Source organism: Phyllobates terribilis, unplaced genomic scaffold (assembly GCF_046119375.1).
Source record: "Phyllobates terribilis strain yellow unplaced genomic scaffold, ASM4611937v1 Scaffold_7__3_contigs__length_470593459, whole genome shotgun sequence".
In the NCBI taxonomy this organism is placed as follows: Eukaryota; Metazoa; Chordata; class Amphibia; order Anura; family Dendrobatidae; genus Phyllobates; species Phyllobates terribilis.
Window position 1 is genome coordinate 21,624,210 of NW_027362767.1, and position 18,195 is coordinate 21,642,404.

General features: G+C 46.8%; 2 protein-coding genes across 5 annotated transcripts in view; one reads left to right on the forward strand and one right to left on the reverse strand.

Annotated features, from left to right (window-relative positions):
* RIN3 (Ras and Rab interactor 3) overlaps nucleotides 1–2,596 on the forward strand; it is a 38,342-nt gene extending 35,746 nt beyond the window's left edge. For all 4 annotated transcript variants that reach the window (XM_073638271.1, XM_073638272.1, XM_073638270.1 and 1 more), the window contains exon 10: nucleotides 409–2,596. In XM_073638271.1, coding sequence (XP_073494372.1) covers nucleotides 409–708 — 300 coding nt within the window. In that variant the 3' untranslated portion in view covers nucleotides 709–2,596. The remainder of the gene's footprint in view (nucleotides 1–408) is intronic.
* The window catches only part of LGMN (legumain), a 17,887-nt gene continuing 2,154 nt past the window's right edge, over nucleotides 2,463–18,195 (reverse strand). The window contains exons 4-8 of the mRNA XM_073638279.1: nucleotides 15,766–15,855; nucleotides 14,953–15,153; nucleotides 11,844–12,014; nucleotides 11,407–11,474; nucleotides 2,463–3,363 (exon numbers count right to left, since the gene is read on the reverse strand). Coding sequence (XP_073494380.1) covers nucleotides 3,321–3,363; nucleotides 11,407–11,474; nucleotides 11,844–12,014; nucleotides 14,953–15,153; nucleotides 15,766–15,855 — 573 coding nt within the window. The 3' untranslated portion in view covers nucleotides 2,463–3,320. The remainder of the gene's footprint in view (nucleotides 3,364–11,406; nucleotides 11,475–11,843; nucleotides 12,015–14,952; nucleotides 15,154–15,765; nucleotides 15,856–18,195) is intronic.

Sequence of the window (18,195 nt, forward strand, 5' to 3'; positions counted from 1 at the left end):
GCTGCAGCGGTAAAATCAACTTATAGAGGCGTTTAAAATTGATAAAGATTCCAAAATTTGTTCATGGTGGGAAAAGAAACCTTATTTACACAGCAGGGGCACCTAAAAAAAATACTCAACCTATTGTGGAAATGATCAAGCTTGTTCATGGGACGACCCCACAAGTGTCCAAGTAGTGAATGTCATTAGATGCTTCCTATGGGAAATTTGTCTATTGCTGGAAACTGGTTTGTGTGACAAGATGAAGGTGACAATTCACACCTATGGTGGAGGCTACTGCAATCCAGCTCCTCAGGAAGGCTCTTCTTACCTCCTGCTGTGTGATGCTGAATCTGCCTCCATTATTCTTGAGGGGATATTTGGCCCCAGCTCTGAAGCATTCAATCATTTCCCACTTTCTCATCACAGGATTTCATCACCATCGCATTTGAGGAATTCAACTCTCAAACCAGAACTTTGGCCACAAAACCAGACATGAGCGTGGCGGAGGTGGCCAAACAGTGCGCCGAGAAGTTTGAGGTGTCCAGAGCAGAGAATTATGGACTCTTTGTGCAGATGAACGAGCGCTGCATCCGGCTGTCCGAAGACGCCTTCCCTCAGCAAGTGAAATCCCAGCTGCTGAAGCACGAGCAGAAGCCGGACTTCCACTTTGTGTACAGACAGCGGAGCACGCAGGACACTGTGCTCAGCGAGGTCAACCTCCTCTAGAAGAGGGCGGGACGCGGTGCTCGGCGAGCTCAACCTTCTCTGGGAGAGGGCGGGACGTGGTGCTCGGCGAGCTCAACCTCCTCTGGGAGAGGGCGGGACGCGGTGCTCGGCGAGCTCAACCTCCTCTGGGAGAGGGCGGGACGCGGTGCTCGGCGAGCTCAACCTCCTCTGGGAGAGGGCGGGACGCGGTGCTCGGCGAGCTCAACCTCCTCTGGGAGAGGACGGGACGCTGTGCTCGGCGAGCTCAAACTTCTCTGGGAGAGGGCGGGACGCGGTGCTCGGCGAGGTCAACCTCCTCTGGGAGAGGGCGGGACGCGGTGCTCGGCGAGGTCAACCTCCTCTAGTGCCAGAGTCACAGCTTTATTCTGCAAGACTATTCCGTGGGGGAGGGGGGGGGTGGCTGGACCAACCCAGAGCCCCTGCTGCTGGATAATTACAGCAACACAACCGCACCACATATAGGACCTCTTACTTTGGGTCAGTGCACCCACACCCCATTATACTTGGTCAAATAAACTAAATGTCTACATTTGCAAACACACAATGGATTACCGTATTTTTCGGACTATAAGACGCACCGGACCATAACACGCACCTAGGTTTTAGAGGAGGAAAATGGGGGGGAAAAAAAAAAACTTAAGCAAAAAATGTGGTCATGATGCCCTGTTATGGGGGTACTGACACTGGTATTGGAGTAATGTCCCACAACTCTGTTAATATCCTCCATCCTGGTATGCATGGCACCCCTCTGAACCCCCATCAAGCTGCCTACAAAAATAACAAACAGTCATACTCACCTCTTCTCTCCTCCAGTGCTGTCCCGCTCTGCTGCTGACACTCACTGTGTGCACGTCGCGCATGGCATCCCTGCTGTGCGCCCTCACACAGTGTGAGATGCTGTGCTGAAATAGTCTTTGCTCCCCACGCTGGGACTCTGTGCGTGGGAAGCAGTGACCATTCAGTCTGTTCAATAGCCGGCACACTGTACCGCAGCGCGGCTCCTGCTGCCACTCTGCAGTCAGTGTGCCTGCTGTTAAAGACCATGGATATTCACTACAACCCATGGGAGTAGGTTGTAGTGAATATTCATGAGCTTTAACAGTGGGCACACAGACCGCAGCAGAAGCCATTCTGCGGCTCCAGTGTGCTGGCTATTAAGAAAAATGAATGTTTATTGCTCTTCATGCCCATGGGAGCAGGGAATATTCATTTTCTTTAGTAGCGAGCACAGCATAAGCTGCTGCCTCATGTGCTACGCTGATCCCCCGCACCCACCACTACGCATTGCCAGGTATATAGAATTCGGACTATAAGACGCACCCTCCACAATTTGAGGGGAAAAAAAGTGCGTCTTATAGTCTAAAAAATATGGTAAATTACCTTGACAATTGTTGAATATGAGGTAAGGATTTTGGCTAGTTATCTAACTGATTTATCATTTTTGCATTTGTGGTTTCTGTTTGGCAGAAGGCCCCAGGAGCAATGTAATGTGGCCACATTTGCCTGTACAGCTGTTCTATGGTGGAGAATAGCGACTCCATGTGTAATTAAATACCAAATCCTAATTAATATCACAGATGTCCTATGTGCATTGCAAGCTAATGCTATTTTGTGACTTTTCAGACTTAACTTCAGCAGGAAAATGCGGATCACATTTGTGCAGGTTTGTGTGTGACCGTCTTATAACAACATTCACTAGAGATCAGCACGTTGCCGATATTATTACTGAGCATCAATGATGGACGAGAGAGGACTGCATTGGGTGACACTTTAATTTAAAGTATCAAACATGGAAAAAAAAAAAAAATCAGAATTTGTAACCTCTTTTACAGTCATTATATGGATAAAAACAAATATGCTGTAATTTCCACTCAAATCAGTCCGGTTCCATCAGCAGATAGAAAGCTAACAGAGCAACCCACCACTAGAACAAAAGGGTCCATGACTTGGTGCACCAGGAAAGAGGAGCAGTCAGATTAACTTTGGTCCTCTTGAAAATTTACACACAAGGTTTCATATTTGTCTAAATACTTTAGTGGCTGCATAATGACCAGCAGATTTGTGAGTGCAGCTCTGGAGCTACACATTTTATTGTATATTGTAAGAACTTTGTTATCGGTAGGTCATTGGTCTCTGATAAATGTATGACACTGGAGATATTTACCAGCAAGATGTGAGGTCCTGCAGAATTACCAGCAGTGAAACACATGAATTTTCTTGAAGGCCATTTAAAAGCAGACTCTAAATTTTGCATTAAAAGGCAGTGATCAAAAATCAAGCAGCAGTAAATGATTTTACCTCCTAACATCAAGAGCGGTAAAAGTAGTAACTATGACATTGCCAAGTCTCCACATGGCACCAGCTGGTGGTGGGAACGTGACCAAATCTGACAGTCACCTCCGGTTTCTCTTGTCAGGTGCAGTCTCATCCCAATCACTGAGGGTCGCAGGAAACCATCTCGCTTATATTCTTAATCATTAACCCAGGACTGTCCAGTTTGGTTTTAGTGTGAGCAGCCATCCTGGGGGTCTGCTACACCAGGACGGGGGGCCGAGCAGCTGGAGGGCAGTGATCAGTTTCCCTATAGAAGCTGCCAGTGTGAATTGCCGTCATCAGTGCAGATCTTGGCAAACGTTCTCCATAGCCTGGAGGATTCTGCAGGGGAAAAAAAAAAGCCACATTCTCATCAGTATTACATAGGATGTAAAGTCAGACTTCTAAGTGTAGTGCTGGAGCATAATACCATCGAAGTATTATAAATTAACACTTCTATGACCTGTGTATATAAGCAAATTCTGCTGGTGCTCTTAAGTCTCTTCACTTTTCTAAACATTTCGTTCCCGTGTGATAAAGTGATTTTACAGGAGGTCCTATAAACCCTCCCAATGAAGGTTACGAGTGAGGACACATGAAGCGGGGGAGGACGATGCTGCCTCTCTGAAGAGCTGGAACACCAAACTAAACCCTCAATGATAAGCAATGTGCCAAGCTCTGGCAGATGGGGGGCCAGGAGACCAACAGCAAGGTTCCTCCACACCAGTACCTGAACGCTCATTGGCAGAACTTCTGACACATTCAGGGAACAGCAGACACGGCCCGACCCCTGCCAGAACTCTACCCCTCTCAAAAGATGGACAGCCAACAAACACAGGCATCTATGTAGTCCGGACTAAAAATTTCCTATCCCCTCTTTCTGCCTATGGTGTTTTTTTTTTCTTGTTTAGATAATCAGCCTGAAGCTCCAGACCCCCGTCTGCCTCCTACATGACACTAAGCTAAACTGGGGAGCTATGTGCCAGTAGGTGGGTAGAGACAGCTTTGTTCAGCTCGTAAGTCTTAGGAATCGGATGGATGCTGCTGCCATGAGGCAGACACCATGTCCTCCCTCCCCCAATGATGCAACCCAGATGATCCCTTGCCCTCAAATAGTAGATTCGGTTTCCATATCACATTTAATATTGCTGTTAGGAAACAAACGCAATGGAGTTTAAAGCCATAAGGAACCAAATTTGGACAATTGGTGGAGAACAGACATTTTCGAGGCACAATAAGTACTCCTCATAGGAATTCTAATGATGTACCCAAGTACACTGCCCAAAAAAATAAAGGGAACAGTGAAATAACCCATCCTAGATCTGAATGAATGAAATCTTCTCATTGAATACTTTGTTCTGTACAAAGCTGAATGTGCCGACAACAAAATCACACAAAAATCATCAATGGAAATCACATTTATTAACCAATGGAGGCCTGGATTTGGAGTCACCCCCAAAATTAAAGTGGAAACCCACTACAGGCTGATCCAACTTTGATGTAATGTCCTTAAAACAAGTCACAATGAGGCTGAGTATTGTGTGTGGCCTCCACGTGCCTGTATGACCTCCCTACAACGCCTGGGCATGCTCCTGATGAGGCTGAGTATTGTGTGTGGCCTCCACGTGCCTGTATGACCTCCCTACAATGCCTGGGCATGCTCCTGATGAGGCTGAGTATTGTGTGTGGCCTCCACGTGCCTGTATGACCTCCCTACAACGCCTGGGCATGCTCCTGATGAGGCTGAGTATTGTGTGTGGCCTCCACGTGCCTGTATGACCTCCCTACAACGCCTGGGCATGCTCCTGATGAGACTGCGGATGGTCTCCTGTGGGATCTCCTCCCAAACCTGGACTAAAGCATCCGCCAACTCCTGGACAGTCCGTGGTGCAAAGTCACATGGGGTGGGAATTACCCATGCTGTCATGGTAATAACCGGTAAGTCTAATTCTATTTTCTCTAATAACCCCCCACGACAGCACACAGGAGGTATACCAAAGATATACTAGGGAGGGACAATAGCCTGAAGGACCTTCCTTCCAAAGGCTAAATCTCCAACAGACATTAGGTCTAGTCTGTAATGTTTGGAGAAAGTATGAATTGAGGACCATGTGGCAGCTCTGCAAATCTGTTCGATGGATGCGCTGGCTTTTTCAGCCCAGGAGACAGATATCGCCCTCGTAGAATGGGCCTTGAGCTTTGCTGGAGGAGGTAGATCCTGGATCTGGTAAGCCTCCGTAATCGCCCTCTTAATCCAGTTGGCTACTGTGGATCTTGCTGCTTTCTTTCCTCTGTTTGGACCTTGTGTATGGACAAATAGGTTCTTGTCTTTCCTTCCTTCTTCTGTTTCCTGAAGATAGTGTAGTACTATTCTACGACCGTCCAGAGTGTGGAATTCCATCTCTTTGTCTTTTGGGTTGTCACAAAAAGATGGAAGGATTATCTCCTGAGATCTGTGGAAACTTGAGACCACCTTAGGTAGAAAAGAAGGGTCAAGTTGAAAAATTAGACGATCTTCCAGGATTCTCGGGTAGGGTTCGTTGATCGAAAGGGCCTGTAGTTCACACACTCTTCTGGCTGTAGTTATTGCCACCAGGAAAGCAGTTTTCCAGGTCAGCCTGTCCAGTCTTATGGTTGATAAGGGCTCAAAGGGTGGAAGGGTTAACCCTTTCAGAACAATGTTAAGGTCCCAGGGGGAAACCAGGTCTATTGCTCTAGGGTGGATGCGGGTGGCTGCTGTCTTAAATCTTCTCACCCACTGATGTTCCGCTAGTCTTTGATCGAAGTAAGAACATAATGCTGCTACCTGGACCTTAAGAGTACTAGGTCTGAAACCTTTGTCCAGGCCTTCTTGTAAAAAGTCTAGAATCTGAGCCACATCAGCCCTATGAGGGTCTGGGCGAGTGGGTGCACACCACCTTAAGAAGCTTTTCCAGATCTTATGGTAAATGGCGTTTGTTACAGGTTTCCTGCTCTTCTGGAGAGTTTTGTTGACTTTCTCTGAGAGGCCTCTTGTTTTTAATATCAGGAATTCAGAAGCCAGGCAGTTAGGTGTAGTCTCTCGAGATCCGGATGGTGAATCGGTCCCTGGAGAAGGAGATCCTTGATGAGAGGAAGGATTAGAGGGCTCTCCACACTCAGACTGGTTAACGTTCCGAACCAACTTCTTTTTGGCCAGCGAGGGGCCACTAGGATTACCCTGGTCCCTTCGGTCCTTATCTTCTGTAAGGTTTTTGAACGGATAGGTAGTGGGGGAAAGGCATACGCTAGTTTGAATTCCTGTTTGTAAGCGAATGCGTCCATGCCCAGGCAAGGGCCGTTTGGATCCAGGGTGAAATATTGAGGTACTTTCGCGTTCTGGTGTCCGGCGAAGAGATCTACCTCTGGATAGCCCCATCTCTCGACTAACATCTGGAAGACGTCTGGGTTTAGGCTCCACTCTCCTGGATGAATCTTTTTTCTGCTTAAGAAGTCGGCCTGGATATTGACTGAACCTTTGATACGAAGAGCCGACAAGGATAGAAGAGGTTCTTCGGCCCAGGAGAATATTCTTGCTGAGATTGCTTTTAAGCTTTCGTATCTTGTGCCCCCTTGATGACAAAGGTGGGCTACCGTGGTGATATATTTTCTGAAAATATCTGAATGTGAGACTTCTGGACCAGCGGCTCTGCTGCTCTGAGGACTTCCTCTACGGCCTTTAGTTCTCTGAAATTAGATGAGCGTTGGCTCACCTCTTTGGTCCATATACCCTGGAATAGCTCTTGGGAGACCATGGCTCCCCATCCCTTTTTGCCGGCATCCACCTTTATGGTTACCAGCGGATTCTGGATCCATGGTACTCCTCCTCTGTTCAGTTTTTTTCCATTCAGCCACCAGAATAGAGAGGTCCTTACTCGTGATTGTATAGGGATTCTCCTGTTCAGAGACCGTGGAGATCCGTCCCAATTCGTAAGGATGTGGGTCTGTAATGTTCAGGTGTGCAACTGAGCCCAGGCCACCATCTGGATACAGGAAGTCATAGACCCGAGGACCGACATGGCGTTTCTTAATGATACTGATCTTCTGCTCCTCAGGACATTGATTTTTGCTTTTATCATGACCCGTTTTTGTTTGGGCAGGAATGACATCTGGCTGTGGGAATCCAATAGTACTCCTAGAAATGTTTTTGTCATGGAGGGAACCATCTCTGATTTTTCCTGGTTCACTAACCAGCCCAGAGACGATAGGATCTGAGTGGTCAACTGTAGATGTTCTCGGAGTACAGGTACTGAGGGCCCGATTAATAACAGGTCGTCGAGGTATGGTACTATTGAAATGTTCTGACCCCCGATATAAGCCATGACTTTTGTAAATATTCGCAGGGCTGATGAAATTCCAAATGGGAGAACATTGAATTGATAGTGGACTATTCGATCCCCTTGAGCCACTGCGAATCTTGGGAACCTCCTGTGAAGTGGATGTATGGGGATGTGGTAATATGCATCCTGGAGGTAGATTGTGGCCATGACATGGTCCTGTCCTATCAGGGGGACAGTCGACCTTATGGATTCCATTTTGAATCGTTGGTAGTAGATATACGGATTCAGTGGCCTTAGACTGATAACTCTGTGGGAGACATTTTTTTATTAGGAAGAGTCTGGAATAATGTCCTGTGCCTATCTCTCTTGTAGGAACCAGGGAAATAGGTCTGTAAGACCGGATATTAGGGTGGCCAGATGACTGAGAGGAGAGCGGTGTTAACCTTATCCTCTCTGGAGGATAGTAGGAGAACTTTATTTTTACTCCGAACTCAACAACCCTCAGGACCCATGGGTCTGAGCAGATTTCTTTCCACTGAGGGAGAAAATTAGAGATGCGGCCCCCCGACTGTCCTGACGTCTTGGTCTGTACGGACGTTGGTTTTGGGAGAGAAAGAGATTTTTGCCTCCTCTACCTTTTGGGTAGCTCCATCGTCCGGTTTTGCCTTTACCCCTATATTGAGGGGGTCTGCTCTTGGGAGGGACGAAAAGGCCTCTTCCTCACATTCATAGGTTCCAGGAGGGACTTCTTGTCTGAGGCCTTCTCTAGAAGATCATCTAGGGATGGCCCGAACATGTATTTCCCCTTAAAGGGGATGGAACACAACTTCATTTTTGATGCCACGTCGCCGTTCCAGGATTTCAACCATAGGGCCCTTCTTACAGAGTTTGATAGCCCAGATGCTCTTGCCACCACTCTCACAGATTCTGCAGAGGCGTCTGCTTAAAACCCTGGAGCTTTCTGTAGAAGTGGTAGGGATGCAAAGATGTCTTCTCTGGGGGTGCCTGAAACTAGGTGTTCCTCCAGTTGATCTAGCCAACGAGCCATTGATCGAGCTACGCCCGTAGAGACTGCGTTGGTGCTTAGTGTTGCCGAGGTCTCCCAGGATTTCCTGAGTAGTCCCTCCATTTTGCGTTCCAAGGGGTCTTTTAATTGAGCGGAATCTTCAAAGGGCAGTGTGGTTTTCTTTGCTACTCGTGCAATTTGGATATCCACTCTTGGGACTTCAGACCAGCATTCTGCCGTCTCATTGTCCACAGGAAATCTATCCCTTAACTCTGTAGGGGTATTTAATCTCTTTTCTGGAGATTCCCACTCCTCTAAGACTAAGTCCCTAATACTCTGGTGTATAGGGAACACCAATTTTTTTCCTGAAACGTAGCCCCCCAAACATCTGATCCTGTACTGTTTGGGGCACTTTTTCTTCCTCGACCTCCACAGTTCTCCTTACTGCCATGGAGGAGTTCCTCCAAATTATCTGATGAAAAATAATATCTCTCTCATTGGGAGTTATCAGGGGTTGGACTTGGAAGATCTTCCAGAGGAAGGTGAACTGAGATATACATCTCCTCTTGGGAGTCTTCCTCCCCTCCCTCTGGCGGGCTAATCTTCCTCTTTTTGGCTGCTGAGGGAGTAGATGTAGAACCCTGACTAGGTGAGGGGTAGGGAGAGTGACCGAGGCTAAGGAAGATTTGATCTCCAGACGTACAATCCCCTTTATCTCCTCCATTAAGGAAGGTTGTTCCTGCCTGATAATCTTCTCCGTACAGTCCTTGCATAGAGGCTTTCTATGGGAGGACGATAGTTTTTTTTGTACAGATGGGACATCTGCGTGACGGTTTAACTTTTTCTCCAGATGTAGGTTCCTTGTCCCCCTACAAGGGGAGAAGGGGAGAAGAGCTAGAATCACTATTTCCTGCATCTGGGAGATGGACTACCAGTGCCATACTTACTGGGACCGGACCGGCGCTGGGCTCTACAGATACAGAGCGAGACGCTGCAACAGACATGGTTTTGTCCTCCCTGTAGATGTCTTCCTGTCCAGGGCTCCTTTTATGGGCGACCGGACCAGCGCCTCCCTCTGTTTAGAGGGCTCCTCCCCCGGAGTCCAGGTGAAGATTTCTGATCACCGGCAGCATTCCGCTCTTCTTCCCCCATAGTTTTTTGATGCGGTTCACAGTGGAACGCAACTGCCTGAAGTGGCGTCATCGCCCGGCGTCACTTCCAGCGCCGCGGAATGCACTCCACATCCGGGAGCCGGCATCGCCCACACATCCAGAGGGGGAGAGGAGGAGGAGATGGACCGGAGAGCTTAGAGAGGTCTCCGGTCAGAAGATCCTGCTGCAGACCTAGCCCGAGAGTGCGGACTGCAGGAGGGGGTCCCGAATCTGGAGGAGACAGGAGCAGCGCCCAGAGGAGAAGAGGTAAAGACCGCTCCATCCGCCGCTGCCTGGCTAGTAGCTTTCCCCCAGTGCCTATCACCGGCCCACCACACCGGGGATGACCTCTTCATCCCTGATAGGGACAGGAAATAACACTAAAGGGAGGAAGTGGGAGGGGCTATTTAAACCTCTTCGTATTTCCTGTCCCTATTAGGGTGGGGTTACATCCTCCCGTGTGCTGTCGTGGGGGGTTATTAGAGAAAACACAAGTCATTATCTCAGTAAATTAGAATACTTTATAACAGCTTGAAAACTGTTTTTTAAAAATCTGAAATGTCTGTTCAGTAAATGCCTCAATACTTGGTCGGGCTCCTTGTGCATCAATTACTGCATCAATGCGGCAATGTGGCATGGAGGCGATCAGCCTGTGGCATGGAGGGATCAGCCTGTGGCTGCTGAGGGGTTATGGAAGCCCAGGTGGCTTTGATAGCAGCCTTCAGCTCGTCTGCATTGTGGGGTCTGGGGTCTCTCATCTTCCTCCTGACAATACCCCATAGATTCTCTATAATAGATTCTCGATGGGGTTAAGGTCAGGCGAGTTTGCTGCCAATCAAGCACAGTGATCCTGTTGTGTGTAAACCAGGTATTGGTACTTTTGGCCATGTGGACAGGGGCCAAGTCCTGCTGGAGAATGACCTTTCCATCTCCATAAAGCTCGTCAGTAGAGGGAAGCATGAAGGGCTGTAAAATGTCCTGGTAGACGGCGACGCTGACCTTGGTCTTGATAAAACACAGTGGACCTCCACCAGCAGATGACAAACCATCACTGATTGTGGAGACTTCACACTAGACCTCCAGCAGCTTGGATTGTGGCCTCTCCACTCTTCCTCCAGACTCTGGGACCTTGTGGAGTGTGTCAGTGACTGCCTTCTGGACATCTGTAAAGTCAGCAGTCTTCCCCATGATTGTGGAGCCTACTGAAACAGACTAAGGGACCTTTTTAAAAAATTAGGAAGCCTTTGCAGGTGTTTTTTGTTATTTTAATTTACTGAGATAATAACTTGTGTTTTCATTGGCTGTAAGCCATAATCAGCAACATTAACAGAAATAAACTCTTGAAATAGATCACTGTAATGACTATATAATATAGGAGTTTCACTTTTTGTATTGAAGAACTGAAATAAATATACTTTTTGATGATATTCTAATTTAGTGAGATGCACCTGTATGTCTCCCATTATGAGCTATGGCTCATTGCTAGAGCTGCTGCCTGAGAAGGAAGAGATCGCACCTGTGAACGAGTTTGAGTCCCGGGAGACCAGATAGAGAGTGAGGTGAATAAATGTAAGGCGCGGGCCAGAGCCGCGAAAGGCGCGGGCCAGAGCCGCGAAAGGCGCGGGCCAGAGCCGCGAAAGGCGCGGGCCAGAGCCGCGAAAGGCGCGGGCCAGAGCCGCGAAAGGCGCGGGCCAGAGCCACCAAATACAGAATGATTGGGAGCTATGATTTTGCTTAGCAGCTAAAATGCCAAAACTTGTGTCACTGACCAAATATTTGTGGACCTAACATATCTAATAAATATATAATGTGTGTATAAAGTCGGGAGGCCAAACAATTGGCTGAGGAGCACTGGGCGGACCAGTAGGGAACAGGCTGTTGGCCAAGATCACTTCTCTGTACAGTCAGAATGTAATATCCACAGTGTTACCTGTCTAGGGGGTACCCGGCCTCACAGAGATTCACCAGCGTGTACAGCTGCCTCATTGCATATTCATACTGCAAGAACAAAAAGGAAAAAATATTACTGCACAAGCTTACACATTACTGGGACCAGCAGGTATTAATATCATTCACATCACGGCAGCTTCCAATACAAGACGTCAAAAAAATTAAGTAAAAAAAATAAAATAAAATTCTATAATATATTATCTAGCTATCGGCCACATCAATCTAATGATACAACCAGTGATGAGCAGCAGACTGTGGAATGTAAAGCAGCACTCGGCTGCTCACTAATATGGGACGCGTCTGCTTGGCTGATGCCACGTGGTGGAAGGGAAACAAACGACTAATACACAGTACAGACCGGTGGGCTGCCGCGGACCCCCCTCAATGGCCGCGGACCCCCCCCCCTCAATGTCTCACCAGTGGGAAGTGCCAGTTGAAGCAGCGCGTCTTGAAGTTTTCAGCCGCTGAGCGGTAACAGGACATATCGTTGATGATCATTTGATCACTGAAGATTTCAGTCGCCAGCTCGTCTGATTCAGTCACCAGTAAAATGATCTTCTTCACTGATTCTTGGATCAATGATTTTGCCTGTGAAAAAAAAAGAACAAGTAAAATGTTAGAAGAAGTGTCACCCAAGACCACCAGTGTAGACACCGGGCACCGTTCAGGAACTCTGTGTGCTAAACACAGACAATATTTGCTGGATGGCCGTGCACTTTTCTACCCTCATTTTAGAACCTCAATAATAAACTAGAGCCCCCCCTGACCCTTCACCGTCCGCTGCTGAACCACACGCCAAAGCGCCAGCTACAGTTCTTCCTCTATGTAGGTATTGTGCAACCCGCAGAGAAGTGACAAGGTCCATGTGGTTCTCATGTGACGCTTCGGCACAGATGTGGATTTCCCCGGCTCAGCATTTATATCTCCGTCATCCTCATATGGATTCAAGAGAATGAGGAACTCACAAAAGACCATACAATGACTCAGGTGGGACGTGTGCACAGAAGAACCCGCTCAGCAGGATTATTAGAGAAATACAGACTCAAACTATTATTAAGCACCTCTATATGCGATGGACCCCCTTCTCCGCCCAGAGACACCTTTTTTATATAAAATCGAGGGACAAGAAAAAGCAATATTAAAAGGGAACCTGTCATGTCTTATCTATTATGTAAACTGCCCCCATAGCGCTGTTTGCATCACTAACACGCTTTTTTCATTAAAATTGGCAAATATAATGAGTATATAACATTTTATATACTACCTGCTCGTTTAGTCATAGGGGTGTGATCCTTGCGTTCGGTCAGGGCTGGCGCCGCCCCCCGCGTATTTAAATTTTGCTCCCGGCGAGCGCTGAAGTCAGTATGGGGCGCCTGCACAGTATGACCTGGCAAGGCAGTAAAGCGTTCAGCGCTGAGACGAGCGGCGCCGGCAGCACATTGTGAAGCTGGGAACTACACTGCGCATGCGCGGGGAGCCGCTAGTCACTGCTCTCAGCGCTGAACGCTTTACTGCCTGGACAGGTCATACTGTGCAGGTGCCCCATACTGACTTCAGCGCTCGCCGGGAGCAAAACTCAAATACGCGGTCGGCGCCAGCACTGACTGAATGCAAGGATCACACCTCTATGACTGAACGAGCAGGTAGGGTATAAGTATATAAATTGTTATATACTCTTTATATTTGCACCAATTTTAAATGAAAAAAAACTTGTTAGTGATGCACATTGCATCACTAACAGCGCAATGGGGCAGTTTACATAGTAGATAGGATATGGCAGGTTCCCTTTAATAATTGCAAAATACTCTGCAGAAGCTTTAGCAATGATGACGCTTTGAGAGAAGACACCGGACCATAGACCAGATCTACTCGGGATGAGACTAACCAATGACCAGGCAAAATTAAAAAGTTATATACATTCCCCCCCTCCTCTCAGTCATCCAAGAACCCTACTCCTATTTCTCGGTTGCTTCATTGGGGGGCTGGGACGCAGGAAACCATAGCAGCAGCATATACCCATGGTTTAGCTGTGTCCCCCCAATAAAGGTTACGAGAAAGGGATTTTACAGCAAGTATCAAAAATCCACTCCCCTCCACCATATCAACGACGGCAAGTTGACATCTTTCCTTTAAGCATAATTTTTTGGATACTTTTTTTTGCTTCCCTTCTTCCCAGACCCATAACTTTTTTATTTTTCAGTCAATATGGCCGTGTGAAGGCTGTTTTTTCTTTGCGGGACGAGTTGTACTTTTGAACGACACCATTGCTTTTACCATATCGTGTACTGGAAAATGGGGGAAAAAATCCTAAGTGCAATGAAATTGCAAAAAAAGTGCAATTCCAGTTGTTGTTTTTTAACCACGTTCACAATATGGTAAAACTGACCTGCGATTATGATTCTCCAGGTCATTACAAGTCCGTAGATACCAAATATGTATAGGTTCTTTTTTGAAGTGATGAAAACAAAAATTCCAAAGTTAAAAAAAAAAATAAAATAAATAAATAACCGCCATTTTCTGAGACGAGCAACATCTCAATTTTTCAGGATCTGGGGCCGGATGAGGGCTTATTTTTTGCGCGCCGAGCTGACGTTTTTATTGATACCATTTTGTGGTACATACAATGTTTTGATCGCCCGTTATGGCATTTTATTGAAATGTTGCAGCGACCAAAAAAAAAAAAAAAATGCAATTCTGGCAGTTTGATTTCTTTTTTTCTCGTTACGCCATTTACAGATCAGATTAATTCTTTTTATATATTGAAAGATCGGGTGATTCTGAACGTGGCGATATCAAATGTGTCCATTTGATTTTTTGTTATGACTTTACTTTGAATGGGGCAAAAGGGAACGAAAAGGCAAGATTTAAACTAATTTATTTTATTTATTTTTTTCCCCCCTTCTCTTTCTACTTTTCACATGCTTTAATAGTCTCTACGGGAGACTAGATGCTGCGATGATCAGATCACCTGTGTGTAGCAGCAGAAATGCTCACTTGCTATGAGCGCCAACCGCTTGGCAGGGCTCATAGCATCCCGGCATTGTCAACCACAGGGGTCTCCTGAAGACCCCAGGTTGTCATGCAAACCCATCAGCGACCCGCGGTCATGTGACATGGGCGCCGATAGGCGGGACTTATTACGTTCTTCCGGAGCAGCCATGTTAAAATGCCGCTGTCCGAGATGGACAATGGCATTTACAATGTTGACAGCCGCGGGTGGATCATAATTCCATCCGCGGCTGTTAGCTGTACAGATCAGCTGTCATGTCCACGGAAAGGTGCGGGCTCATTGCCCATGCCAAAAGGAGAGACCCGACATGTGCTGTACATGTACGGCACATGTCGGAAAGGGGTTAATTACGCAAATTGAGAGTAATGAGCAAAAACCTATACAATGTATATGTTTTTTTATTTTTGCTCATTACGCAATTTAAAAAATTATAGATCAGATAAGATGCTCCCAACGTCAACCGTTGCGAGAACGTCAAACTCAATGAGCGCCAGACTTTGTGCCGCTGTCACTTACCTCCTGGAGAGACTGGATTCTCGCCACTATATCCCGAGCCGCTGTCAGGTCGTTAGTGGCCATAAATTTTCTTTTCAGGATGGCCATGGGAACGTCAGGACTGGGGGTAAGATCCATCTGTTTCACAGGCTGTAAGCGGAGACGAGGGGCCACGGATTTACCGCTGCCTTGAAATTGCTTCACCTTCATGTGAGCGATTGTCTGAACATAAGAGTAAAACAAGAGGAAAAAGGTCAGAACACAGAGTGGAGATTGCAAGCTCTTCTGCAGAGTCTGAATTGTGGACTTCAATCTATTTGGGGAAAGGTCAGCCCAGTTTTCTCCAACAGATTTGATGCTTTTCTTAAAGGCTTGTCCTGTGTCCAAAATGTGTCACCTGTCCAGAGGATAATAATCAGTGAGGGTCCAACTGCTGGGACCCCCTCCAGTCACCAGAAGTCCCATGCAAATGGAGCGGCAATGAACAAATGCTCTCTTCACCAATCATAGTGGCGACCATTTCAAACAAAAGAAAAATAGGACTCCATTTCTCATGAATGGTGGTGGTCTTATGAGTGGAACACCCAGTGATCAGGCATTTATCTTATGAACAGGTGATGCAGTGTACAGACAGCCCATTCAAGTCCAAAGCAGAAAATGTGCTGACATACCAAGACCTGAAAATAGTGGGTAATCATCCCTGCAAAGTTACACCTGGCGCCCATCTTGGCAGTCACTCGGCCTTGTTAGAAACTTTTTTTTTTTTTTTTTTTTTAAAAGTTGCATAAAATATTTTGGACGCCCACCTATTGGGGAAGGTTTTCTGTCACTCACCCGGTTCCCGTACTGCATGACGTGGCTGGTGTTCGTGTGCTGCTTCACCAGGACAAACTGCTGGTGTAGCGTCTCTTTTTGCAAATCCTCCTGGAAAATAGTGGAAAAAAATAAATACGTATTGGAAAATAGATCTTTTATATTTCTTTTGGTTAAGCTGTGAGTAGACCCACACTAAATATCCAATAAGGGAAAAATGCAACCATTCAACAGCAAGTCACAATTATTAGCCACTATTGTGTCTCCTAAACCCCTCAAAGTCCGGGCAATTTTAATACTTTCATTTACCAATTAAAGTAAGAGAAAACTTTCTAAACATTTATTTTCTCCTGGGGACATACCTGCATGAATCTTGTTCTTTGTGGAAAATTAGGAGATTATTAATTTTTTTTTTTTTTATTATTTTGCAAAATTCAAGATAGAGATCTAAAAGTTTCTTAAATTGATTTGTGCACTGACCATAAAACCCCTTGCTCGTTCATTGGGGAACACAGGATTGAGGGTAATCACTATTCCACCTAGTATCACGCCTCCTAGTGGCAAAGTGTAGGTTATGCAGCTCCTCGGAAACCAGGCCGTTCAGTTTTTGTGCCAAAAAGCAGTAGGAAAGCAACAAAAAAAAAGAAGAAGAGCAACCAGGAACAAACATGACCTGAATGCGGAGAAGAAAATCACATTGGCCACTGGCACCAAGAACTTGTCTCCGGCCAGGAAAACCTGGAATAGGGAGGGAGCCGTGTACCCCCGAATGTATAAAAAAAAAAAAAAAAAAAAAAAGTGGACAGTGTGGACCCCAGAACCCTACACCCAAGTCGACATTTGCAGATAGGGGTGGATCATGTAAAGGTGTGGACAGACAGAGGCGCAGGTTTCAGCCCTTCAGGCCTGATGCTTGACCATCCCTGCAGAATTAAGTGTGACCCAAAAAACGAGGAGATGGCTGCAGCCTTGTGGATTTACACGATAGCCGACCAAATCCATCTAGATATGGTCATCTGGAAACTGACAAGAACCAAAAGGACGCATCAGGATCAAGAAAATCCAAACTCCAGGAAGCTTTCGAAACTGAAAATTTTGCAGAGAGAACGCTCCCGGGAATGAACTGAAAATAAGCAAAGTGAGGGCAGGATGATGTCCTTATGGATGTGGAAGCAGAGAGCACCTTTAGAAGAAAAAGATACAGGGCACAATCCCCCATAGTCCAGATGGAGACCTGCAGGAAAGATCAACGAGCTCAGACACCCAGAATATAGAGGTTATGCCACCTTCCATGAAAGGAAACTAGGGGAGATGCCACAAAGATGCTCGAAGGGAGACTCTTGGAGCACAGACAGGACAAGGTCCCAAGGCTCCACCAGAGGAGCGCAATGAGCCAACCCCTGAAAAGAAAGTCTTAACCAGTTTGTGAAAAGCCACCGTACATTTTAAAAAGGAGGCGAGGTCTACATCCATACCAAACTGAAGAAAAGAAAGGAGAAGAAGAATCGCAGAAATGACTGAACGCAGAGATGGAAATGCCTCTGATCACACCAAAGTAGAACCTCCAGGTCCGGTGGTAAAACTTGCATGGTCCGGCCAACCAAGCCAGACCCTTTAACTCTGTGGCTGTTGAAGATGAGGAGTTTGAGATTAAACAGAGGAGAAAATATGGGATGGAGCAGAGAAGTTTGTGAAAGAAGGAGGGAGCGGCCATGAAGCATCTGCGACCAGCTGGATAAGGTCAGATTATGGTGCCTGGCGAGGCCGGTGACCCACTAAAGAACGCAGTGAAAGCAGAGAACTCTGCCCTGGGAGGGAGCAGAGAGAGTGCCGGAAAGACTCGGATCCCAAAAGCTGGAGACATGGGTTAGAAATGTTAGTGGACCATGGCATGGATAGGCCACGTGAGGGATAGCCCTGCAAAAGTGGAGCTGACCGACTAAATCTGTTAGGAGAACCTATCCTCCCAATCCAGACAGTCCATTGGAGTTTTCCACGCCAGTAATGTGGACCAAAGCGCTCTGAAATGTAGAAAGAACAGATCTTTCCCTGCACAGGATTACTTATTTAACCTGCCATCAGGTGCCTTAAAACAGCTGCAGGTGGAGTGGAGCTATCCCTGAGGCCGTTATCCTACTAAATCCCGCTGTCCATCTCTGATTGTCGCATTTGACAGGTGGCAGGGGGGCACATAATTCCTAGCCTATCTGTGGCCAGCGTTCATAGGGGATTGTGATTTCAGCTATACATTGCAGGGCATCAGCACTGCTATGTATAACACAAGCAATCAGACACTCGCAGTTTAGAGGCCCCCCAAGGACTATTAAATATAATAAAAAAATGAGGGGGGGGGGGACGACACAAAACCGTCCGGGGGTGAAAGCGTTAAACAAGCAGATGCCACTGGGGAGGATGACATACCCACAACTGACATGTATGTACTTCACATCA